This window comes from Pseudophryne corroboree, chromosome 1 (genome assembly GCF_028390025.1).
Source record: "Pseudophryne corroboree isolate aPseCor3 chromosome 1, aPseCor3.hap2, whole genome shotgun sequence".
NCBI classification, from domain to species: Eukaryota; Metazoa; Chordata; class Amphibia; order Anura; family Myobatrachidae; genus Pseudophryne; species Pseudophryne corroboree.
The window spans coordinates 85,716,969-85,738,161 of NC_086444.1; the positions used below are offsets into that span (position 1 = coordinate 85,716,969).

The following is a 21,193-nucleotide window of genomic DNA, read 5'->3' on the forward strand; positions in this document are numbered from 1 at the left end:
ACATGATGCAAAGAAAAAAAGAGGCGCAATGAGGTAGCTGTGTGACTAAGCTAAGCGACCCAAGTGGCCGACACAAACACCTGGCCCATCTGGGAGTGGCACTGCAGTGTCAGACAGGATGGCCCTTCAAAAAAATTGTCCCCAAACAGCACATGATGCAAAGAAAAAAAGAGGCGCAATGAGGTAGCTGTGTGACTAAGCTAAGCGACCCAAGTGGCCGACACAAACACCTGGCCCATCTAGGAGTGGCACTGCAGTGTCAGACAGGATGGCACTTCAAAAAAATACTCCCCAAACAGCACATGATGCAAAGAAAAAAAGAGACGCACCAAGGTCGCTGTGTGACTAAGCTAAGCGACACAAGTGGCCGACACAAACACCTGGCCCATCTAGGAGTGGCACTGCAGTGTCACGCAGGATGGCCCTTCAAAAAAATACTCCCCAAACAGCACATGATGCAAAGAAAAAAAGAGGCGCAATGAGGTAGCTGTGTGACTAAGATAAGCGACCCAAGTGGCCGACACAAACATCTGGCCCATCTAGGAGTGGCACTGCAGTGTCACGCAGGATGGCCCTTCAAAAAAATACTCCCCAAACAGCACATGACGCAAAGAAAAAAAGAGGCGCAATGAGGTAGCTGTGTGACTAAGCTAAGCGACACAAGTGGCCGACACAAACACCTGGGCCATCAAGGAGTGGCACTGCAGTGTCACGCAGGATGGCCCTTCAAAAAAATACTCCCCAAACAGCACATGATGCAAAGAAAAAAAGAGGCGCAATGAGGTAGCTGTGTGACTAAGATAAGCGACCCAAGTGGCCGACACAAACATCTGGCCCATCTAGGAGTGGCACTGCAGTGTCACGCAGGATGGCCCTTCAAAAAAATACTCCCCAAACAGCACATGATGCAAAGAAAAATTAAAGAAAAAAGAGGTGCAAGATGGAATTGTCCTTGGGCCCTCCCACCCACCCTTATGTTGTATAAACAGGACATGTACACTTTAACGAACTCATCATTTCAGTGACAGGGTCTGCCACACGACTGTCACTGAAATGACTGGTTGGTTTGGGCCCCCACCAAAAAAGAAGCAATCAATCTCTCCTTGCACAAACTGGCTCTACAGAGGCAAGATGTCCACCTCCTCCTCATCGTCCGATTCATCACCCCTTTCACTGTGTACATCCCCCTCCTCACAGATTATTAATTCGTCCCCACTGGAATCCACCATCTCAGGTCCCCGTGTACTTTCTGGAGGCAATTGCTGCTGGTGAATGTCTCCACGGAGGAATTGATTATAATTCATTTTAATGAACATCATCTTCTCCACATTTTCTGGAAGTAACCTCGTACGCCGATTGCTGACAAGGTGAGCGGCTGCACTAAACACTCTTTCGGAGTACACACTGGAGGGAGGGCAACTTAGGTAGAATAAAGCCAGTTTCTGCAAGGGCCTCCAAATTGCCTCTTTTTCCTGCCAGTATACGTACGGACTGTCTGACGTGCCTACTTGGATGCGGTCACTCATATCCTCCACCATTCTTTCAATGGTGAGAGAATCATATGCAGTGACAGTAGACGACATGTCAGTAATCGTTGGCAGGTCCTTCAGTCCGGACCAAATGTCAGCACTCGCTCCAGACTGCCGTGCATCACCGCCAACGGGTGGGCTCGGAATTCTTAGCCTTTTCCTCGCACCCCCAGTTGCGGGAAAATGTGAAGGAGGAGCTGTTGACGGGTCACGTTCCGCTTGACTTGACAATTTTCTCACCAGCAGGTCTTTGAACCCCTGCAGACTTGTGTCTGCCAGTAAGAGAGATACAACGTAGGTTTTAAATCTAGGATCGAGCACGGTGGCCAAAATGTAGTGCTCTGATTTCAACAGATTGACCACCCATGAATCCTGGTTAAGCGAATGAAGGGCTCCATCCACAAGTCCCACATGCCTAGCGGAATCGCTCTGTTTTAGCTCCTCCAATGTCTCCAGCTTCTTCTGCAAAAGCCTGATGAGGGGAATGACCTGACTCAGGCTGGCAGTGTCTGAACTGACTTCACGTGTGGCAAGTTCAAAGGGTTGCAGAACCTTGCACAACGTTGAAATCATTCTCCACTGCGCTTGAGACAGGTGCATTCCACCTCCTTTGCCTATATCGTGGCCAGATGTATAGGCTTGAATGGCCTTTTGCTGCTCCTCCATCCTCTGAAGCATATAGAGGGTTGAATTCCACCTCGTTACCACCTCCTGCTTCAGATGATGGCAGGGCAGGTTCAGGTATTTTTGGTGGTGCTCCAGTCTTCTGTACGCAGTGCCTGAACGCCGAAAGTGGCCCGCAATTCTTCGGGCCACCGACAGCATCTCTTGCACGCCCCTGTCGTTTTTTAAATAAATTCTGCACCACCAAATTCAAGGTATGTGCAAAACATGGGACGTGCAGGAATTTGCCCAGATGTAATGCACGCACAATATTGCTGGCGTTGTCCGATGTCACAAATCCCCAGGAGAGTCCAATTGGGGTAAGCCATTCTGCAATGATCTTCCTCAGTTGCCGTAAGAGGTTTTCAGCTGTGTGCGTATTCTGGAAAGCGGTGATACAAAGCGTAGCCTGCCTAGGAACGATTTGGCGTTTGCGAGATGCTGCTACTGGTGCCGCCACTGCTGTTCTTATGGGAAAAACGCGGGAGTGGCTGGAGAAACAGAGGAGTGTCTGGGCGAACGCTGGGTGTGTTTGTGACGTCAAACCAGGAACGAAACTGACTGAACTGATCGCAGTTGCCGAGTAAGTGTGGAGCTACTCAGAAACTGCTAAGAAGTGTCTATTCGCAATTCTGCTAATCTTTCGTTCGCAATTTTACTATGCTAAGATTCACTCCCAGTAGGCGGCGGCTTAGCATGTGCAATGCTGCTAAAAGCAGCTTGCGAGCGAACAACTCGGAAAGACCACCATGTTTCTCCATGATTTATACTATCTTCCTAAGGTCTGGACAGTTTCACTAATTCTCTTCCTTCTCCTCGCCCATCAATGTTCATGGTATTCTTCACCATGACTATTCAATCAGAGGGTTGAGAGGAACAAGACAATAATTGCTAAGTTCTTTTCTGTTAATAGCACTCAACAAAATCGTTTTTTATATATATTTCATTATAAGTAATAAAACCATTCCACTTATTTTTCCCACTGTCTATATCCATCTTGAAAACAAAACATGAACAATGATATTTTGATTTCTGCTAAATAATATTTGAGTTACATCATAAATTGTCTGCACCGACTATAAAGGTGTGTACACACGGTGAGATTCAGGCTCACCCCGTTTCTCACTATGCGACAGGGGCTAGGTCGGTATCGCAAGCACATAATTACTGTGCTCGCGATACTGACTATGTGCGATTTTGGCTAAGTGTCAATTTTGACTTCCTTTTCTACGAGATAGTCAAAATTGACTTGCATTCACAGTCTATCTAGGCTTGCGATGCCGACCGCGCTGGACCGCGCATCGGCATTGCATCGGGATCGCAAGGTGACTTTCACCTTGCGATCTGCACTAACTTTTCTTACAATTTTGACTATATAGTCAAAATCGTAAGAAAATATCCCTAATATCTAAGAGTTTAGGGCAAAGCCTGAGTCACTTATTTATCTATGTGCGAAATTACAAAGTTGAATATATATATATATATATATATATATATATAGTAGAGATGTCCGGCACTCTGACTCTGTTAAATGGTTAGCAAATGCTCCGGTGCCCTGCTCTCTGAAGACAGTATATAGCAAAGTGATGGGCTGGCACTCAAGAAGACTTTGTTAAGTATGCCAAAAACATCAAACTGTGTCTTTGGCATACTTAACAAAGTCTTCTTGAGTGCCAGCCCATCACTTTGCTATATATATATATATATATATATAGACGGAAGGTGTTGAGACAGCACTCCTAGGACTTGATACTCCAATATAATATAACGACAACTGAGTACCTTTTAGTCAATCAACGTTTCAGTTTTGTTTATAAAAACTTTCGTCAGGATGACTAAAAGGTACTCAGCTGCCGTTATATTGTATCGGAGTATCAAGCCCTAGGAGTGCCGCCTCAACACCTTCCGTCTGCATATCCCACTTGCGAAGTGTTTAAGGAGGGCAACCGGGCAGTACTTACCGCAGAGAGGAGTGCCGGCGTTAAACCGCTATATATATATACACATAGATCATTGCGCTGTAATCCTATTACTTTATGATGCATATTCTTTAATGTTAATTTTGTACAGGTTGAGTCTCCTATATCCGAGATGCTTGGGACCAGTTGTATTGTGGATATTGTATTTTTCTGTATTTTTGATCACTTGTATACCATAATCAGATATCTTGGGAATGGGACCCAAGTTCAAAAATGAATTACATTTATGTTTCATATACACCTTATACACAAAGCCTAAAGCTGATTTCATACAATATTTTTAATCATTTTGGGCATGAAACAAAGTTTGTGTACATTGAACTATCAGAAAGCAAAGGTGTCAAAATTTGGGATTTTGGATATGAGATTTTTGGATATGGGAGACTCAACCTGTATATCTCCAAACAATGCTATGGTAGATGATATGTATACAGTTAGGGTAGAAGCGTCACACCTCCTCACTGGATAAATGGCTTGTATAAAGAACTTGACAGTGAAATAACGGGGTAATATAGTCACACTTCCTACTTCTTTCTGTGGTGGCATTGTGGCAGCTGATGTACTTTACAGGGCTGCCAAATTCGCACAAAGTGCTCACTACCCCATAGAGGTTAGAGCAATTATGTGCAAAGGGTGCGAGATCAGGTGCCGTTTTCGGCGTTGGAACACTGCGCCAATGGCACATCGCACCCTTCGTGGCTAATTGCATTGACCCCCTGGTTTGGAAGATAAACACCCTCTGCTTCATAAAACATGTAACCTCAGTACAGACTGAAACTTCCCATAGTGCAGTATGTTTGTATAATATAAAAGCATTTATTCTAAATAAAAACATACATAGAAAACAACGTACAAAAGAGGAAATTTTGCTTATCTGTAGTCCAAATGGTGGTGGTCAGTATCAAGTCCAATAGAGATATCTGAATTGTCTCTCATAACAAATGTTGGTTGAGGCAAATAGGTTTCCAATGCATTTCACCAAATTGTGGCTTCTTCAGGGGTAATGGTAAAGGTTGTTATAGTGTGCTTACAGACTCTAGTCTAATAGAGGGAGTTATGGTTATGGGCGCCAATCAGGAAATGTGCCTGGCATCCACGGACCGTAAGCTATATATAAGGCTTTGTACATATGAGCGCTAAATAAGGCTTCGCAAGAATAATATCTTATACCTTGTCCTTGCAAGAATATAGTGTTGGAAGTGTAACACCCCACAAGCGTAACACCCCACAAGATAATACATTCTACAGATGTTTCCAAGTTACCATTGTTTTTGCTCATTATACCTTCTCTTCCAATTGTTATAGGCCTGAAGAAGACCAGCAGTGGATGGCTATTACAGAGCGGGTAGAAATGGACTCCATGGTCCTAAAGGGTCTTTCCCCTGACACTAAGTATCAGTTCGCAATAAAGGCTGTCAATTCTTTTGGGACGAGTTTGCTCAGTATTCCCAGCGAAATTGTCAGGACGTTCCGTAAGTAGAAAATATCTATTTTTGTATTTATATCTTTTTTAAACAATTTTGTTACTTGCAGCTGCAGAAACTTTCATTCTGAACCAAATAACTGTTGGATAGTTGCAGCTCCTATGTACTGAGTGGGTTACTGGAGATTATTAAATCTCATGTACTCCGGTGATATTCTCTAGACTTCAGAACAAGAACAAATCTTTTGCGATGTTCTCCCTCAGGGGAAGGAGGGGGATGGGTTGCATTACATCCAGAATTATATTTGGATCACTGGCCGCTGTCATTGTCACCCTTTGCAATATTAATAGATGGCATTGCACAGCCAGGAACAACCGATGGCGACACGAGTGGCTTGAAATTGAATGGTCCTTTCACTGTGAACTCTTAACATTTAACCCGACGGTGATTGAATTATTGGTATGTGTCTGTGACCTTAAGAGATTCATTCTATCGCATTAACCCAAGTTTCCGCAGACTGAGCCTTGCACGTTTCTGAGACAGTTTTATTATTTCTGGTTTTCCCATATATATTGTAGTTTCATTTACTGGAGGTGAATTTAATTTTTGCTCTCTTTAATAGCTCATCCAGCCGGGTGTGTTTTGCAGAGTAATGGTTGAGTCTCTTGCACACACAGTATTTCAGCTTTGCATTCCTGTGATGCGAGAACACAAGGAACACGCATTACCTTGTATGGCGTGTTAGAGATGATATTGTGGGAGGCAAAGAGCCGCTATGTTTAGTTTTGTTTTAATATTAGTTTAATGTTTAACAATTATATTAGCAATTGCATACAATTAAAATCTATAAGACAATTATATGATGGTTAACGAGTTTATGATGTTTTCCTTGACTGTTAAAATTAGATATTGTTGCAGAAGCTATACAGTCATCGTCGCCAAATGTCAATAATATTAAAAGGAATTTAACTCTCTTTCTAGGGGTGATGTATCAAGCCTTAGGGCCCCATGTAGCAATGAGTGATAAGCCTTTTATCAATCTTGTTTTTATGCTAAAAAATATACAAACCATATGGGCTTTGTATATTAAACAATGAGCAGTGTCTGCAAATTGTCACTCGTTGTGAGGTTTCAAAGTTGTCAGGTATTCAGGACATTACCCACAATGCAAGTCTGCAGGTACTGTATGTATCCTGGCCACGCTCTCAGCCAATTCCCTCCTGCCCTCCGCCCTCTACATCCTTTTCTCCACCATCTCCCTCTCGCTCTGCACATCCTTCCTCCTGCTCTCTTCCCCCTTCTTCCGTCTCTCCACACCCTCCCTCTCGCTCTGCCCATCCTTCCTCCTGCTCTCTTCCCCTTCCTCCGTCTCTCCACACCCTCCCTTCCACTCTGCCCCTCCTTCCTTCTGCTCTCTTCCCCCTTCCTCTGTCTCTCCACACCCTCCCTCCCACTCTGCCCCTCCTTCCTTCTGCTCTCTTCCCCCTTCCTCCTCTCCACACCCTCACTCCCACTCTGCTTCTCCTTCCTTCTACTCTCTCCCCCTTCCTCTGTATCTCCACACCCTCCCTCCCACTCTGCCCCTCCTTCCTTCTGCTTTCTTCCCCCTTCCTCCGTCTCTCCACACCCTCCCTCTCTGCCCCTCCTTCCTTCTGCTCTCTTCCTCCTTTCCTCTATCTCTCAACACCTTCCCTCCCACTCTGCCTCTCCTTCCTTCTACTCTCTTCCCTCTTCCTCTGTCTCTCCAAACCCTCCCTCCCACTCTGCTTCTCCTTCCTTCTACTCTCTCCCCTCTTCCTCTGTATCTCCACACCCTCCCTCCCACTCTGCCCCTCCTTGCTTCTGCTTTCTTCCCCCTTCCTCCTTCTCTCCACACCCTCCCTCCCACTCTGACCCTCCTTCCTCCTGTTCTCTTCCCCTTCCTCCTTCTCACCACACCCTCCCTCCCACTCTGCCCCTCCTTCCTTCTACTCTCTTCCCCCTTCCTTTGTCTCTCCACACCCTCCCTCCCACTCTGCCCCTCCTTCCTTCTGCTTTCTTCCCCCTTCCTCCTTCTCTCCACATCCTCCCTCCCACTCTGCCCCTCCTTCATTCTGCTCTCTTCCCCCTTCCTCCTCTCCACACCCTCCCTCCCACTCTGCTTCTCCTTCCTTCTAATCTCTCCCCCCTTCCTCTGTCTCTCCACACCCTCCCTCCCACTCTGCCCCTCCTTCCTTCTGCTTTCTTCCCCCTTCCTCCGTCTCTCCACACCCTCCCTCCCTCTCTGCTCCTCCTTCCTTCTGCTCTCTTCCCCCTTTCCTCTGTCTCTCAACACCCCCCTCCCACTCTGCCCCTCCTTCCTCTTGCTCTCTTCCCCCTTCCTCCATCTCTCCACACCCTCCCTTCTGCTATCTTCCCCCTTCCTCTGTCTCTCCACACCCTCCCTCCCACTCTGCCCCTCCTTCCTTCTACTCTCTTCCCTCTTCCTCTGTCTCTCCAAGCCCTCCCTCCCACTCTGTCCCTCCTTCCTTCTGCTTTCTTCCCCCTTCCTCCTCTCCACACCCTCCCTCCCACTCTGACCCTCCTTCCTTCTGCTCTCTTCCCCTTCCTCCTTCTCACCACACCCTCCCTCCCACTCTGCCCCTCCTTCCTTCTACTCTCTTCCCCCTTCCTTTGTCTCTCCACACCCTCCCTTCCACTCTGCTCCTCCTTCCTTCTGCTTTCTTCCCCCTTCCTCCTTCTCTCCACACCCTCCCTCCCACTCTGCCCCTCCTTCCTTCTGCTCTCTTCCCCTTCCTCTGTCTCTTCACACCCTCCCTCCCGCTTTGCCTCCTTTCTCTTGTTCTCTTCCCCCTTCCTCTGTCTCCCCACACCCTCCCTCCCACTCTGTCCCTCCTTCCTTCTGCTTTCTTCCCCCTTCCTCCTCTCCACACCCTCCCTCCCACTCTGACCCTCCTTCCTTCTGCTCTCTTCCCCTTCCTCCTTCTCACCACACCCTCCCTGCCACTATGCCCCTCCTTCCTTCTACTCTCTTCCCCCTTCCTCGGTCTCTCCATACCCTCCCTCCCACTCTGCCCCTCCTTCCTTCTGCTTTCTTCCCCCTTCCTCTTTCTTTCCAAACCCTCCCTCCCACTCTGCCCCTCCTTCCTTCTGCTCTCTTCCCCCTTCCTCCTTCTCTCCACACCCTCCCTCCCACTCTGCCTCTCCTTCCTTCTACTCTCTTCCCCCTTCCTTTGTTTCTCCACACCCTCCCTCCCACTCTGACCCTCCTTCCTTCTACTCTCTTCCCCTTCCTCCTTCTCACCACACCCTCCCTCCCACTCTGCCCCTCCTTCCTTCTACTCTCTTCCCCCTTCCTTTGTCTCTCCACACCCTCCCTACCACTGTGCCCCTTCCTTCTGCTCTCTTCCCCCTTCCTCTGTCTCTTCACACCTTCCCTCCCGCTTTGCCTCCTTCCTCTTGTTCTCTTCCCCCTTCCTCTGTCTCTCCACACCCTCCCTCCCGCTCTGCCCCTCCTTCCTCCGTCTCTCCACACCCTCCCTCCCACTCTGCCCCTCCTTCCTTCTACTCTTTTCCCCCTTCCTCTGTCTCTGCACACCCTCCCTCCCACTCTGCCCCCCTTCCTTCTGCTTTCTTCCCACTTCCTCCTTCTCTCCACACCCTCCCTCCCACTCTGCCCCTCCTTCCTTCTGCTCTCTTCCCCCTTCCTCCTTCTTTCCACACCCTCCCTCCCACTCTGCCTCTCCTTCCTTCTACTCTCTTCCCCCTTCCTTTGTCTCTCCACACCCTCCCTGCCACTCTGCACCTCCTTCCATCTGCTTTCTTCCCCCTGCCTCCTTCTCTCCACACCCTCCCTCCCAAACTGCCCCTCCTTCCTTCTGCTCTCTTCCCCTTCCTCTGTCTCTCCACACCCTCCCTCCCACTTTGCCCTCCTTCCTTTTGTTCTCTTCCCCCTTCCTCTGTTTCTCCACAACCACCCTCCCGCTCTGCCCCTCCTTCCTCTTGCTCTCTTCCCCTTTCCTCTGTCTCTCCACACCCTCCCTCCCACTCTGCCCCTCCTTCCTTCTACTCTCTTCCCTTTGCTCTGTCTCTCCACACCCTCCCTTCCACTCTGCCCCTCCTTCCTCTTGCTCTCTTCCCCTTTCCTCTGTCCCTCCAAACCCTCCCTTCCACTCTGCCCCTCCTTCATCCTGCTCTCTGCGATGATCCTTCTCTGTCGGTCGATCGATCTATCTAATAGGTCCAGCCGCCATATGCTTACATTTATTTGTTGGAGCCCACTGTAAGGGAATGGTTATTGCTGTAGACTTTGTTGGTATGCATTAAATGTATATTAGGCCTCATAATACCCATTTAATGCACAGTTGTCCTCTATGGTAATCCCCTCTCATAAACATTCCCCGTGCATATAAATTGGAGAGGGGGTGGGGAATCTTCCTGTCACCTGTAGTAGAGAGCTGCATGGATGGGGGAGGAGGGGGGGGGGGGAATATTACTGTCACCTGAACCAGAGAGCTGATACGCTGCATTGGGGGAGGCGGGTTTCTTCATGTCACCAGAAGCAGAGAGCTGGGAGCGCTGCATGGGTGGGAAGGGGGGAGGCGGGTTACTTCCTGTGACCTGAAGTATAGAGCTGGCACTTTGCATGGGGAAGGGGGATCCTCCTGACATCAGAAGAAGAGAGCTGGTGTGCCGCATGGGGTGGGTAGAGGGGGGGTTTATTTCTGTCACCTGAAGCAGAGAGGCTATGCGGATAGTGAATGCCAGTGATATCCCTAAACTCTCCCAGAGGGTAGATGCCTCCAATCACTGTGTGGGCCAAGTAGGGTGACATACTGTTCTGGAATTCTGTGGTGGGATACCCAAAAATTCATGAGTCACCCTCCGATGTCCCTGCGAAGTAGTCAAATATGGCCATAATCCTGCGTAAATGGGACTATTTCTTATACTACTCTATAATAAATAGCCCCCTTAGTGTTACATATATAGCATAATAAGAAACCATCCCCGTGCTACATAAAGATTGATATTAAGAATGCCAAATTGATTTCTCACAAATATTTAAAATGCCCGCTCTAATATATATTGTAAATGCCTGCATCTCTTATTACCATATCCCATGAATGTGCGCTATACATCGCAAAACACTGCATCCCATAAGAGAAAACAATACACCCACACATTATCTGAGTTCCAAAGCTCATTGATGTATATATTTGTTATTAAAAGGATATGGATTCAATATATATTACAAAGTACAGTATACCTATAGTTACATGATTACAACTCACACAGTAAGCAGTTAATACATAAAGTTACATACAGCTAGATTCAATTACATACAGTTACAGGCCAGCGATACAATACCATTCCCTCAATGCTTATGTCTCTCTTTCTCTAAAATCATGCCGGGACTCCATCTTACGCTGAGACCAAAACAGGAACTGAGCTGGCAATAACTCCATCATCGTCTCAGATCTTACAGGAACTCTGAGACCAAAACAGGAACTACCTTCCTGTGTGATCAGCAATGTGTTATCTAGTTTGGGGGAGGGGACTCTCTCTCATTCATGATGAGTCACTAGTTTCTTTGTATATGCTGAACAGGTTCAGCCTTGGGAACGTCCAAAGGGCTGGCATGAGTTTCCTGTCCACTACCTGTTTGGTCTATATATTGTTCTAATAAAAGTGATTTTAGCTTTTATACATGTAATCATAATTATCCGCTGCAATGTCCCACAACTTCACAACAAGCATCAAATGAATCTACACATCAATCTGGTTGCTTCAATAGTAAACATGACCGGTCTATCTGGTTTCGTTCAAATAATACACATACATGACACCACTCCATCATATACAATTCTAAATCATCATGATGTCTGGCGCTTGATACCACCACAATTATGTACTGCATGAAATAAGTGTCGAATCCATCTCTGTGGCATGTCCGTGTAAATGCGTGTGTTACCATATATTCCTGTGCTCGCTGCGCGTATTTGCAAATATAGCGACTTATATGTGTGTAGTTTGTATGTTCTCTATGTAATATTTTTTTGACTTCGACAATATGGACACAGGAGAGGTTGCAGCAGGCACATAGGAGCAGAGAACATTAATAGTCCATCACTGCTGTCTACTGAGCTCTGAAACTGTCCGCCATGACAGCACTAAGCTAGCCACTCCCACTCATTTAACAGGACTGGGACTGAATCTTCTCCATTATAATGATATGTTGCAAGGAAAAACCTTTTGCCATGCAGCTAGCTGTAGGGGGCAGTATAAGGCTGACCACCAGGAAGTAAGTTCATGAAAGCTAAAAATTATTAAGGATAAGTTAAAATATATTTATAGTGTCCCTTTAAACAAGTGGTGCTTTCATCTGTCAGGTACACTTAGGCCACTAAGATTGTATCTGCAGGCAGTCACAAATAAGTCCCAAATTGAAAATAAATAACACAACTTTGTACAATTTCTTTTTTACGAGAACAAATAAAAAGAAGGTGGAAGCGTCCTTGTTTTTTCCAGATGCAATTCATTATTCAACCACCTTCATAAAATACACCAGCACCACAAAGCAAATTACCTATTTACACTCTAGAAAGGGAACACACAGGCAAGTGTGGCCTCTGATTGTTTGCAAATGAAATCATACAAAACTTTTGGTACATTTGCTCAAGGCTGTGATGAATTTAGCACGGAAGAGTTTGATTATTAAAAATGTGATCCCTGAAGATTCTGCGACATAGTATTGTGTTTCCCCGGAGACTGATTTTCATTTCAAGAGAAATGGTAGAAGATATTTGTGTGTTTGGGGACTGGTAAAACTCCCCAGTGACAATTGTTATTTCAGGCACCGCAAACAAAACAAGGAAAAAAAAGAATGTAAGGAAAAAAACAAGCTTGCAGCCGTGCTTTGTACTTTTATAAAGTATGTCCTACAAGTTTTATCTGGATGGCCAACATTCTACGAGTGCCACCAGCATAGCTATAGTATAATATAACACCCCCTGCACCACGGCTATTTAAGGAACCCACAGGCCTGGGACTGAAAATGATCAAGGTAGGAGAGGAGGAGCTGTGACAAGTGCTGTGTGGGTGTGGCTAGTGTTGTGTGGGTGTGGCCAGAGATGTGTGGGTGTGGCCACTACCATGTTAGCATGTACACCCCCTGCACCAATAGCGTCAATATTTCCAGAAATACAAAAAAGTAGGAAAAATGCATTATTTTATGAGAAAAATAGAAATACAGTTTTAATACTTCTAGCGTATGGTCATCATTAGGCTGTTGAGAAGATGGGATTATTTTTATGTGGAGGTCTAGGGCTGTAGTTCCATTTTGCCCCATTGTTAATCTGGTTAATTTACTGAAAGTGCCCTGTGGCCACCAGCTCCATTTTCCCTGAGCCTTCTTCAGAAACATGGTGAAGAAACCACCAGAAAAATGGTGCATTTTACCAGTGATATTGCCTTCGGGGTATGCGCCAGAACTATTTTCTTCAAGTAAATATGTGTGTTTAAGTGGGCACACCAAGATTGCACACATTCCCAATCCTCTGATAAAACTCCCCAGACCATTACTGAAGAGAATCTAACAAATAAACCCAAGCCAACAGCGACACCAAAGGCTTGGACACTAAGGAAATTATAATATTGGAGATTTGAGGGAAAATGGTAGAGTTTTGTTTTGAACTTGGGACATCCATGTGGAGAAAGAGAGATAATTAACCTGAAGAGATAGTAGAAGCACCTATCTGCAGTGTGGAAGGTAAGTTGGGCAGATGGATGTATGTGAGTGTGCGTGTTTACCTGGAGTAGAGATGACACTAGGATGAAAGTCTGCTGAGGCAGTGTGACGCTCTGGTCAATATTTTGCTGGGAAACCTTTGGTCCTGTCATTCATCTGCATGTGACAAGTACCATCTACCTAAACATTGTCACAGACCAAGTACACTCCTCCATGACAACGATATTCCCTGATGGCTGTGACCTCTTTCAGTAGGATAATGTTTTCTGCCACACTGCATAAATTGTTCAGGAATGGTTTGAGGAATATGACATCGGTGGAATTTTGAGGCCAAGTCAACACCTTGAACTCGATTTCACTCTGATTGAGCATCTGTGGGATGTGCTGGAAAAACAATTATGAGCCATGGAGGCCCCAACTCACAACTTACAAGACATTAAGGCTCTGCTGCCTGCTAACATTTTCAGATACCACAGGACACCTTCAGAGGTCTTGTGCAGTCCATGCTTTATCAGGTCACAGTTTTTTTAGTAGCACGATGGAGACCTACACAATATTAGACGGATGGTTTTAATGGTATAGCTAAACTTGTGAGCTATCAGTAATAGTGGAGTTTGTGTGCACCGTGTTAATAATAACTTTTGGTTAGATCCCACTGTATTTAAAATACACAATGTTAAATATGCCATGAAGGGGACATGGTTTCCTATGTTGGATTAAATAGCGTCATGTGTCAAGTGTCTGACTATGTTCTATTAGGTTGAGAGTTTGAGTCCCCTGTATAGCATACTGATGTGGAGGGGGGGGGGGGGGGGATTTAACTGAAGGTGCGCATATCAACTGTACGTTATCAATCATAGAGATTAAGTCTCAGTCTCAAAAACAAATTTTAAAAAAATCTATCCATCTGGGTACTCAGAAACCCCCCTGCATGCACCGCTAGATCTCTCTCAAAATCATCACAGTGGAGGCAGCTCATCCCCGATCTTCTCCTCTTCTATCCCTTTGCATGATGTAGTTTCATGAGATGTGACCATGCCAAGCTGGGCTTTCCCTGACAGAGTTGCATCTTCCAGGAGCCATTAGCGGCTCCTGGAAGGTGATTTTCTGGCAGCCGCTGGAGTCAGGAAGCACAGTGCTGGCCCCTCGGCTCCCTCCTATCCTTCCCCCCTGGGCCACACTGAAGGACGAACCTCACAGGATCACCTATCCATGGCTGCAGGAAGAAACAGGGTAGCCTCACTCGACTGCCCACACTTTCCCCATCCACACTGGCTCAGACTGTGATTGGTGAACCTAACAGGATCTCCCACAGACTGAGCTCCCTGCAGCTGTGGCCAGGGCTGGATTATGCCTGGGGGGCAGGGCATTTAAGACAGGGGGGCCCGGGAGGAGGAACGGGGTGTATATAAGATTGTGCATACCTTCCAACATGACACTTGTCAGGAGGGACAAAATGCTCTCTACCTGGACATTCCTCTTAATATAAGATTGCCATCATCTGTGTTGAACTATTTAATTGATAAGAGAGGTATTTCAACACACGTTATTGCAATCATAAATTAAAAAGGGAAATCCAGATAAAGAGCATTGTGTCCCTTCTGTAATGGGTAATATTGGGAGGTATGAATTGTGTATATTAAATTTAAACCAACGGTGTATATTAGATTTCAACTAATAGTTTAATAATTCCTGGGCACTGTTTATAGCTCCACCTAATTGAGAGGCAACTATTTTATAAAGTTATCTTGTAGCGGAACAAAGACAACTTAAACATCCTTAAAATACAGATAGAAAAATAAAATCTAGAATTTATCTTGTCATATGCAAGAATAGCAGCAGCCTCTGTACACACTGGGACAGGACTCAGGAGTACTGTCTCTGTGTCTCTCTCTCTAGACCCGAATGCTCTCATTAGATAACAGGTTACACAAGACCCAAACACCTAGACGGGAGGGGAAGAAGCTGGGATTCCTGGGTCACTTACAGCTCTCTCCCCCTCCTATCTCTCCTCTGGTAGGGAAGCTCTGTTGATAGCTCATGAAACCTGATAGTCTGTGTATCTGCCTGCACTGCATACTGGCCTGCTCGTATTCTGGCTGCCTGGTTCTACTGCTGCACAAGAGGGAGAGCTAGTGATGTTAGTGTGCACCGGCTGGGGCGGGGCCCTGATGGGGGGGCTGAAAGAGGGGGCCCAGGGTAGAATATACCCTGCGCTCCCCCCCCTTAATCTGGCTATGGCTGCGTCTCCCCCATTCAACCACTATCTTCCAAGCAGGGCCTCAGTAGCAGATATGGGCAGGTCCCAGGTGCTGGGGGTGTGGCCAAATGAGGAGATGTGGCCACGCCCCCTGAAATAATTAGGAAAAAATAACAATGCTTGGAGCTGCTGTTAAGGGGTGACAGTTGTCATTTCATGCAAAGCTCCCCTGGTGGTTCAAATTTAAAAATTGCAGTGGTACAGTACAACATTCCATATAGCTGTAATAAGCAGTAATACAGATTGTTAGTTGCTGCAGACATGTAACTGGCCTGGCAACGATAAAAAAAATTAGTAATTGAAAGTGATAAACCATAACTCTAAATACAATAGTTAAAAAATTGCATTGTTTACTAATATTTCATTATCTTTATATTTTCCTTAAACATCAATAAATGCAGCGTTTCAAATCTTTGTATTATTATGATTATCAAATTATTTCATCTACTTATATTGAACATTCTCATTCAATTTATTATGTCTACTTTAATAGTTGTGTCTACATTCGCTGCAAATGTGCCATTTCTCTGTAATTAAGTGTTTTCAGATCAGTTGCATCAATCTGAAAACAGATGTAATTTGCCCTAAGTTCTGGGAACCTGCGTTCTATGCAATTATAGCTGTTTTTGTCTTTCAATCCTTCGCAACTATTTGAAAAAGCACCACGAGTGAAAACAAGGTTATAAATAGTGGGATTTAAATATGAGGAGTGGGGTGGAGGGGTGATGCCTACATCGATCAGGCTTTTAAAGCAATCGTTATGTCCTTGCCAAGCACAATGCCTATTATAGATGGTGTAATTGAATTCAGTGTCAATGCTCATTGTATTGATTTAAAAAAATCTGAAATGTTTCTCTGTCCCAATATATTTCTGAGCTGCTACTGTACAAAATGTAAAAGATGTTTCAAAGAGATGAGGATCTTAACATCCATCAATTAAAAAATTGTCACAGATGGTGAAGCTTCATCCATTGGGGAGGGATTGAATTCTAACTGCCATGTTATGGCTGGGTGCAAAATGACAGTTAGGAGCTGATTGGTTGGTACTTTGGGGCAAATTTATTAAGCTCGGTGAAGTGATAAATTGGAAGGTGATAAAGGACCAGCCAGTTAGCTCCTAACTGTCATTTTTCAAACCCAGCCTGTGACATGGTAGTTAGGAGCTGATTGGCTGGTACTTTATCACCTTCCACTTTATCGCTTCACCGAGCTTAATAAATCTGCCCCTTTATCTCTCTCCGAGTTTTGATACATCTCCCCCATAGTCGCCATTTTTATACCATTCAAGAGAGACCTCAGCTGTCCATATGATTTGGCAGTGGTAGAAACGGGATTTGTGGCAGCATCCAGCTGGGAGTTTGTTGTGGTGATGAAAAAACAGACGGTTACCAACCACTTGGGAGTCTATTTACTAAGCCTTGATGGAGATAAAGTACCAGCCAATCAGCTCCCAACTGTCATTTTTCAAACACAGCCTGTAACTTGGCAGTTAGGAGTTGATTGGCTAGGACTTTATTTCCATCCACTTTATCTCCATCCAGGGCTTAGTAAATAGACCCCTTAGTTTTTCAAAGTACACGTCACGGTGTAGCCTGTGGTACAATGTAGACTAATACACGGTGCATTATGATTCATTATATATAAATTGTTTATCTTTTGTTCCAGGCACAGACGAGTTGGGATCTGGATACGTAACAGACCCTAAAACAAGTGATGACGATGGATATAACGTTGATGATTCAGATTATGATATCTATATAGATGACGTAAGTACGTTTGCTGTATATTCTAGTTTTACTGGTTTTGCACTTTCACAGAAACAAAAAAGACATGGGCATGATGTTTTTGGGGGGTTTATGGTGACCCTGTGGGTGGACGCCTCCCAGCTAGTTTCTAGAAGAACCAAATGGGTAGGGAATCCATTTCAAAATCCATAATTTTACAGTATATATTGCATTTTTTCAGTATGCATTTAGATACAGCCCTGCATAATATAATTGGTGCTGTAGAGATAAACAAGGATACCTTGTGTCCTGGGTGGCAGCACCAGTCACGCGCTCCTAGTTATGAGTGGTGGGGTGAGTCATTAGTGGGGTGCATCACGCGTTTTGCTGATGTGTTGTGGAAGTTCCAGGACATCCTCACAGGGCAATACAGTAAAGGGACAGATTACTAAATGGTCAGAGACAAGGGGCCTAATTCAGAGCTGATCATAGATGTGTGATAAGCGCACATCTACGATCAAAATCTCTGACATGCGAGGGGCCGCCCCGCATGCCAGCCCCCCGCCCCCTCCGCGGAGGTGCGAAAGTATCGCACAGCCCCAATGCTTTCACCTCTGGCGAATAGCTCCGTGCCTACACAGCCTACATCACGCAGCCGAATGTGACATCACGCAGCCGAAGCAGCCCGTCCCAGCAATGGTCCGGAGACGCCTGCGTTGTCCGGACCGTGCCCCACCAATACCATGACATGTCCCCCCCCAACGCCGGCGACGCGCCCGCGACCTCCCCTGCCTTTCAATCAGGCAGAGGCGACCGCACCAGTGAGATGCTTTCACTTTCAATCAGGCAGTGCGGCCGCGCACCACATAGTGCTTCAGCCTGCGATCGCTGCCCTTGCAGCGACCGGTTCTGAATTAGGACCAAGGTTCCAAGGCCTTGCCCTTCATCCCATTTTTTGCCGCAGAACGGAGGAGTGTCTCCCATGGAATGCATACTTTCCAAGCAGGAGGACAGAACAGGGACAGGGAATCACTCTTCCACTATTCAGTTGTTGTAAAACACAATAGAGGAAAACCAGAAATGACTGGCACCCTTGTGCACATAGCCTTACAGTAATGGCAAATATTCTACACAACATGGGCCTCATTCTGACTTACTGCACACGCAGGTCCCAATGCGGACACATTTTGAATGTGAAAGAATTGCATACTCAGATGGAGAATCTGCCGTCATCTAAAGATGCTCAGAGTGGGTCTCTCAGCCACTGCGCATTTGGAACCTCAGATGTACACCAGGGAAGGGTTTTGTGGCAGCAGAAGACAGTGACAGTCCCCATGGGGGATCCTTTCGACATAAAATATATGTACAGAATTGATTCAAAGTTTCTGTCCAGTGCCTACAACCTTTACCAAGACCATGTGCGTGGCCAGTATCTATTGAGGCATAGACGTGACCTAATTCACTGTCTATAGTGACATACAGAAGAGATACATTAGCTGCTACAGTAGCTCAGGGGGTCACCGGGTTTCCTAGTATGATATAATGAATGTGATGGTTTTTATTTAAAAGTCGAATGAAAATGTGTTCTGTAACCGGCTCCTAACATGACACGTCGTTAAGTAGAAAAACTTGATTGAGCTACTAAGAATTAAAGTAGTTATTTAAAAATATGGGGCCTGATTCAGAGATGTATGCGCCTGCGTATTTGCAGCCACTCCCTGTAATCGCCCCCAATGGTCCCTGACTGTTAATCACTTTGTGAATAAATCCTCTCTGCAACCGCCGTCACTAGACCACCGGTCATATTTTTTTAGTAGATTAAGAAATCGGATTCTTTACAGTTCAAGCACTGTGACTTGTATTCCAAAAGGAAGATTTCTACAGTGGTATAACAGATCTATATTGTCTAGGTAGACAGTCAATAGGTCGACCACATGTGGTTGACATGCATTAGGTCGAGAGGTTCAAAGGTCGATATGACAACAGTCGACACAATAATGGTCGACACTTTTTTTGGGGGGTGGGGGGTTGCCGACTCGTTTCAGGCAAGGTTGCTTGCTTCGCTCGCCACAGGTAACTATTCCCAATCGTAGTCCAAGTAGATAGTTAATCAAGCAAATGCTGTGAAAACATGTGGAAAAAAAAGGGGGTCAACCATTTGTGTGTCTACCAATGTCATGTCGACCTTTTGAACCGCTCAACATTTTGTACCTGTCGGCCTTAAGCACTGTCGATCTTTAGTACCTGTCGCCCTAATGCGTATCGACCATATGCTGACAAACTATTAACTGTCTACCTAGATAGTTTCTACATACTGTCTACAATTTCTACATACTGTATTATTATACACATATATGGAGCGATGTGACAGATGCTATTTGTTTAACAAAGGATTAAGAGAAAACCAAATTCCTACTTTTTAGGATTAATTCAGCAAGTGTGTGTATGGGAATCAGGAACAATAACTCTATATTTGTATGTTACAGTACATCACTGTCATTTGTTTTTTTCATTTTTTCATTTTTTTTTTAACACCAGTCATTTTTATCGTAAAGAATGTAAACAAATTTATGGGGATGGGATACAGAAAGAAGAAAAAGGGAAGGGACAAACAGGGTCAGGCAGCAGGGAATGCAAATAATTGTACATTCAATTGTGCATACAGAAAGACCGGCAAAAAATAGATAAAATACAGAACCAACTAACACATGATACTGAATCCAAATTACATGGAGGGGCCATTAAATATGAAAAAGCATCAGCTAGGGTCAATTTCATTCAAACCAAATTGACTGGGAGGGGTTCAGTAGCGCACGCAGGGGGGGTTTCTGGTTACCCAGAAACCCCCCCTGATCGTTGGAAATTTTTTTTTTCTTCAGAGATGGAGCCAGCTGTGTCTCCATCTCAATTAAAACCGCTACCGCGATCGCCACCGCTGATGCAGGGAGCTCTGGCCGACAGAGCTCTCTGCACTGGGTGTCCGGACGGAGGAGCGTAGAACAGGAGCTGTTGTGCATGCTCAGTTCCCACATCCTCACATTCTGCTCTGCCGTGGATGCCCGTCTCCTCATCTCAGCCCCAGGCATGTGAGCTTACAGTATGTTTGTATGAATGTAAAGTATGGGCCTAATTCCAAGTTGATCGCAGCAGGAATTTTGTTAGCAGTTGGGCAAAACCATGTGTACTGCAGGGGGGGGGGGGGGGGGGGGGGCAGATATAACATGTGCAGAGAGAGTTAGATTTGGGTGGGGTGTATTCAAACTGAAATCAAAATTGCAGTATAAAAATAAAGCAGCCAATATTTACCCTGCACAGAAACAAAATAACCCACCCAAATCTAACTATCTCTGCACATGTTATATCTGTCCCCCCTGCAGTGCACATGGTTTTGCCCAATTGCTAACAAACTTGCTGCTGCGATCAACTCAGAATACCCCCTATGTGTGGTGGCACATTATACAGTATACTGTATGTATGTGTGCAATTTATAAGTGTGTGTGTTAGTGATGAGCGGGTTCGGATCCTCGGGATCCGAACCCGCCCGAACTTCACCTAATTTTGCACGGGTCCGAGCAACTCGGATCCTCCCGCCTTGCTCGGTTAACCCAAGCGCACCCGATTGTCATCATCCCGCGGTCGGATTCTCGTGAGATTCGTATTCTATATAAGGAGCCGCGTGTCGCCGCCATTTTTCACTCGTGCATTGGAGATGATTGTGAGAGGACGTGGCTGGCGTCCTCTCAGTTTCTATGTTCAGTGGGCTGCAAATATCTGTGCTCAGTGTGCTGCAAATATCTGTGCTCAGTGTGCTGCAAATATCTGTGCTCAGTGTGCTGCAAGTGCAAATATCTACGTTCTCTGCCTGAAAAACGCTCCATATCTGTGCTC

General features: G+C 45.6%; 1 protein-coding gene across 1 annotated transcript in view; it reads left to right on the plus strand.

The window, feature by feature from the left end:
• Positions 1-21,193, plus strand: part of EGFLAM (EGF like, fibronectin type III and laminin G domains) — a 354,680-nt gene that overhangs the window by 217,204 nt on the left and 116,283 nt on the right. Inside the window, exons 7-8 of the mRNA XM_063961208.1 lie at positions 5,477-5,643; positions 17,247-17,347. Of these exons, the coding sequence (XP_063817278.1) occupies positions 5,477-5,643; positions 17,247-17,347 (268 nt within the window). The remainder of the gene's footprint in view (positions 1-5,476; positions 5,644-17,246; positions 17,348-21,193) is intronic.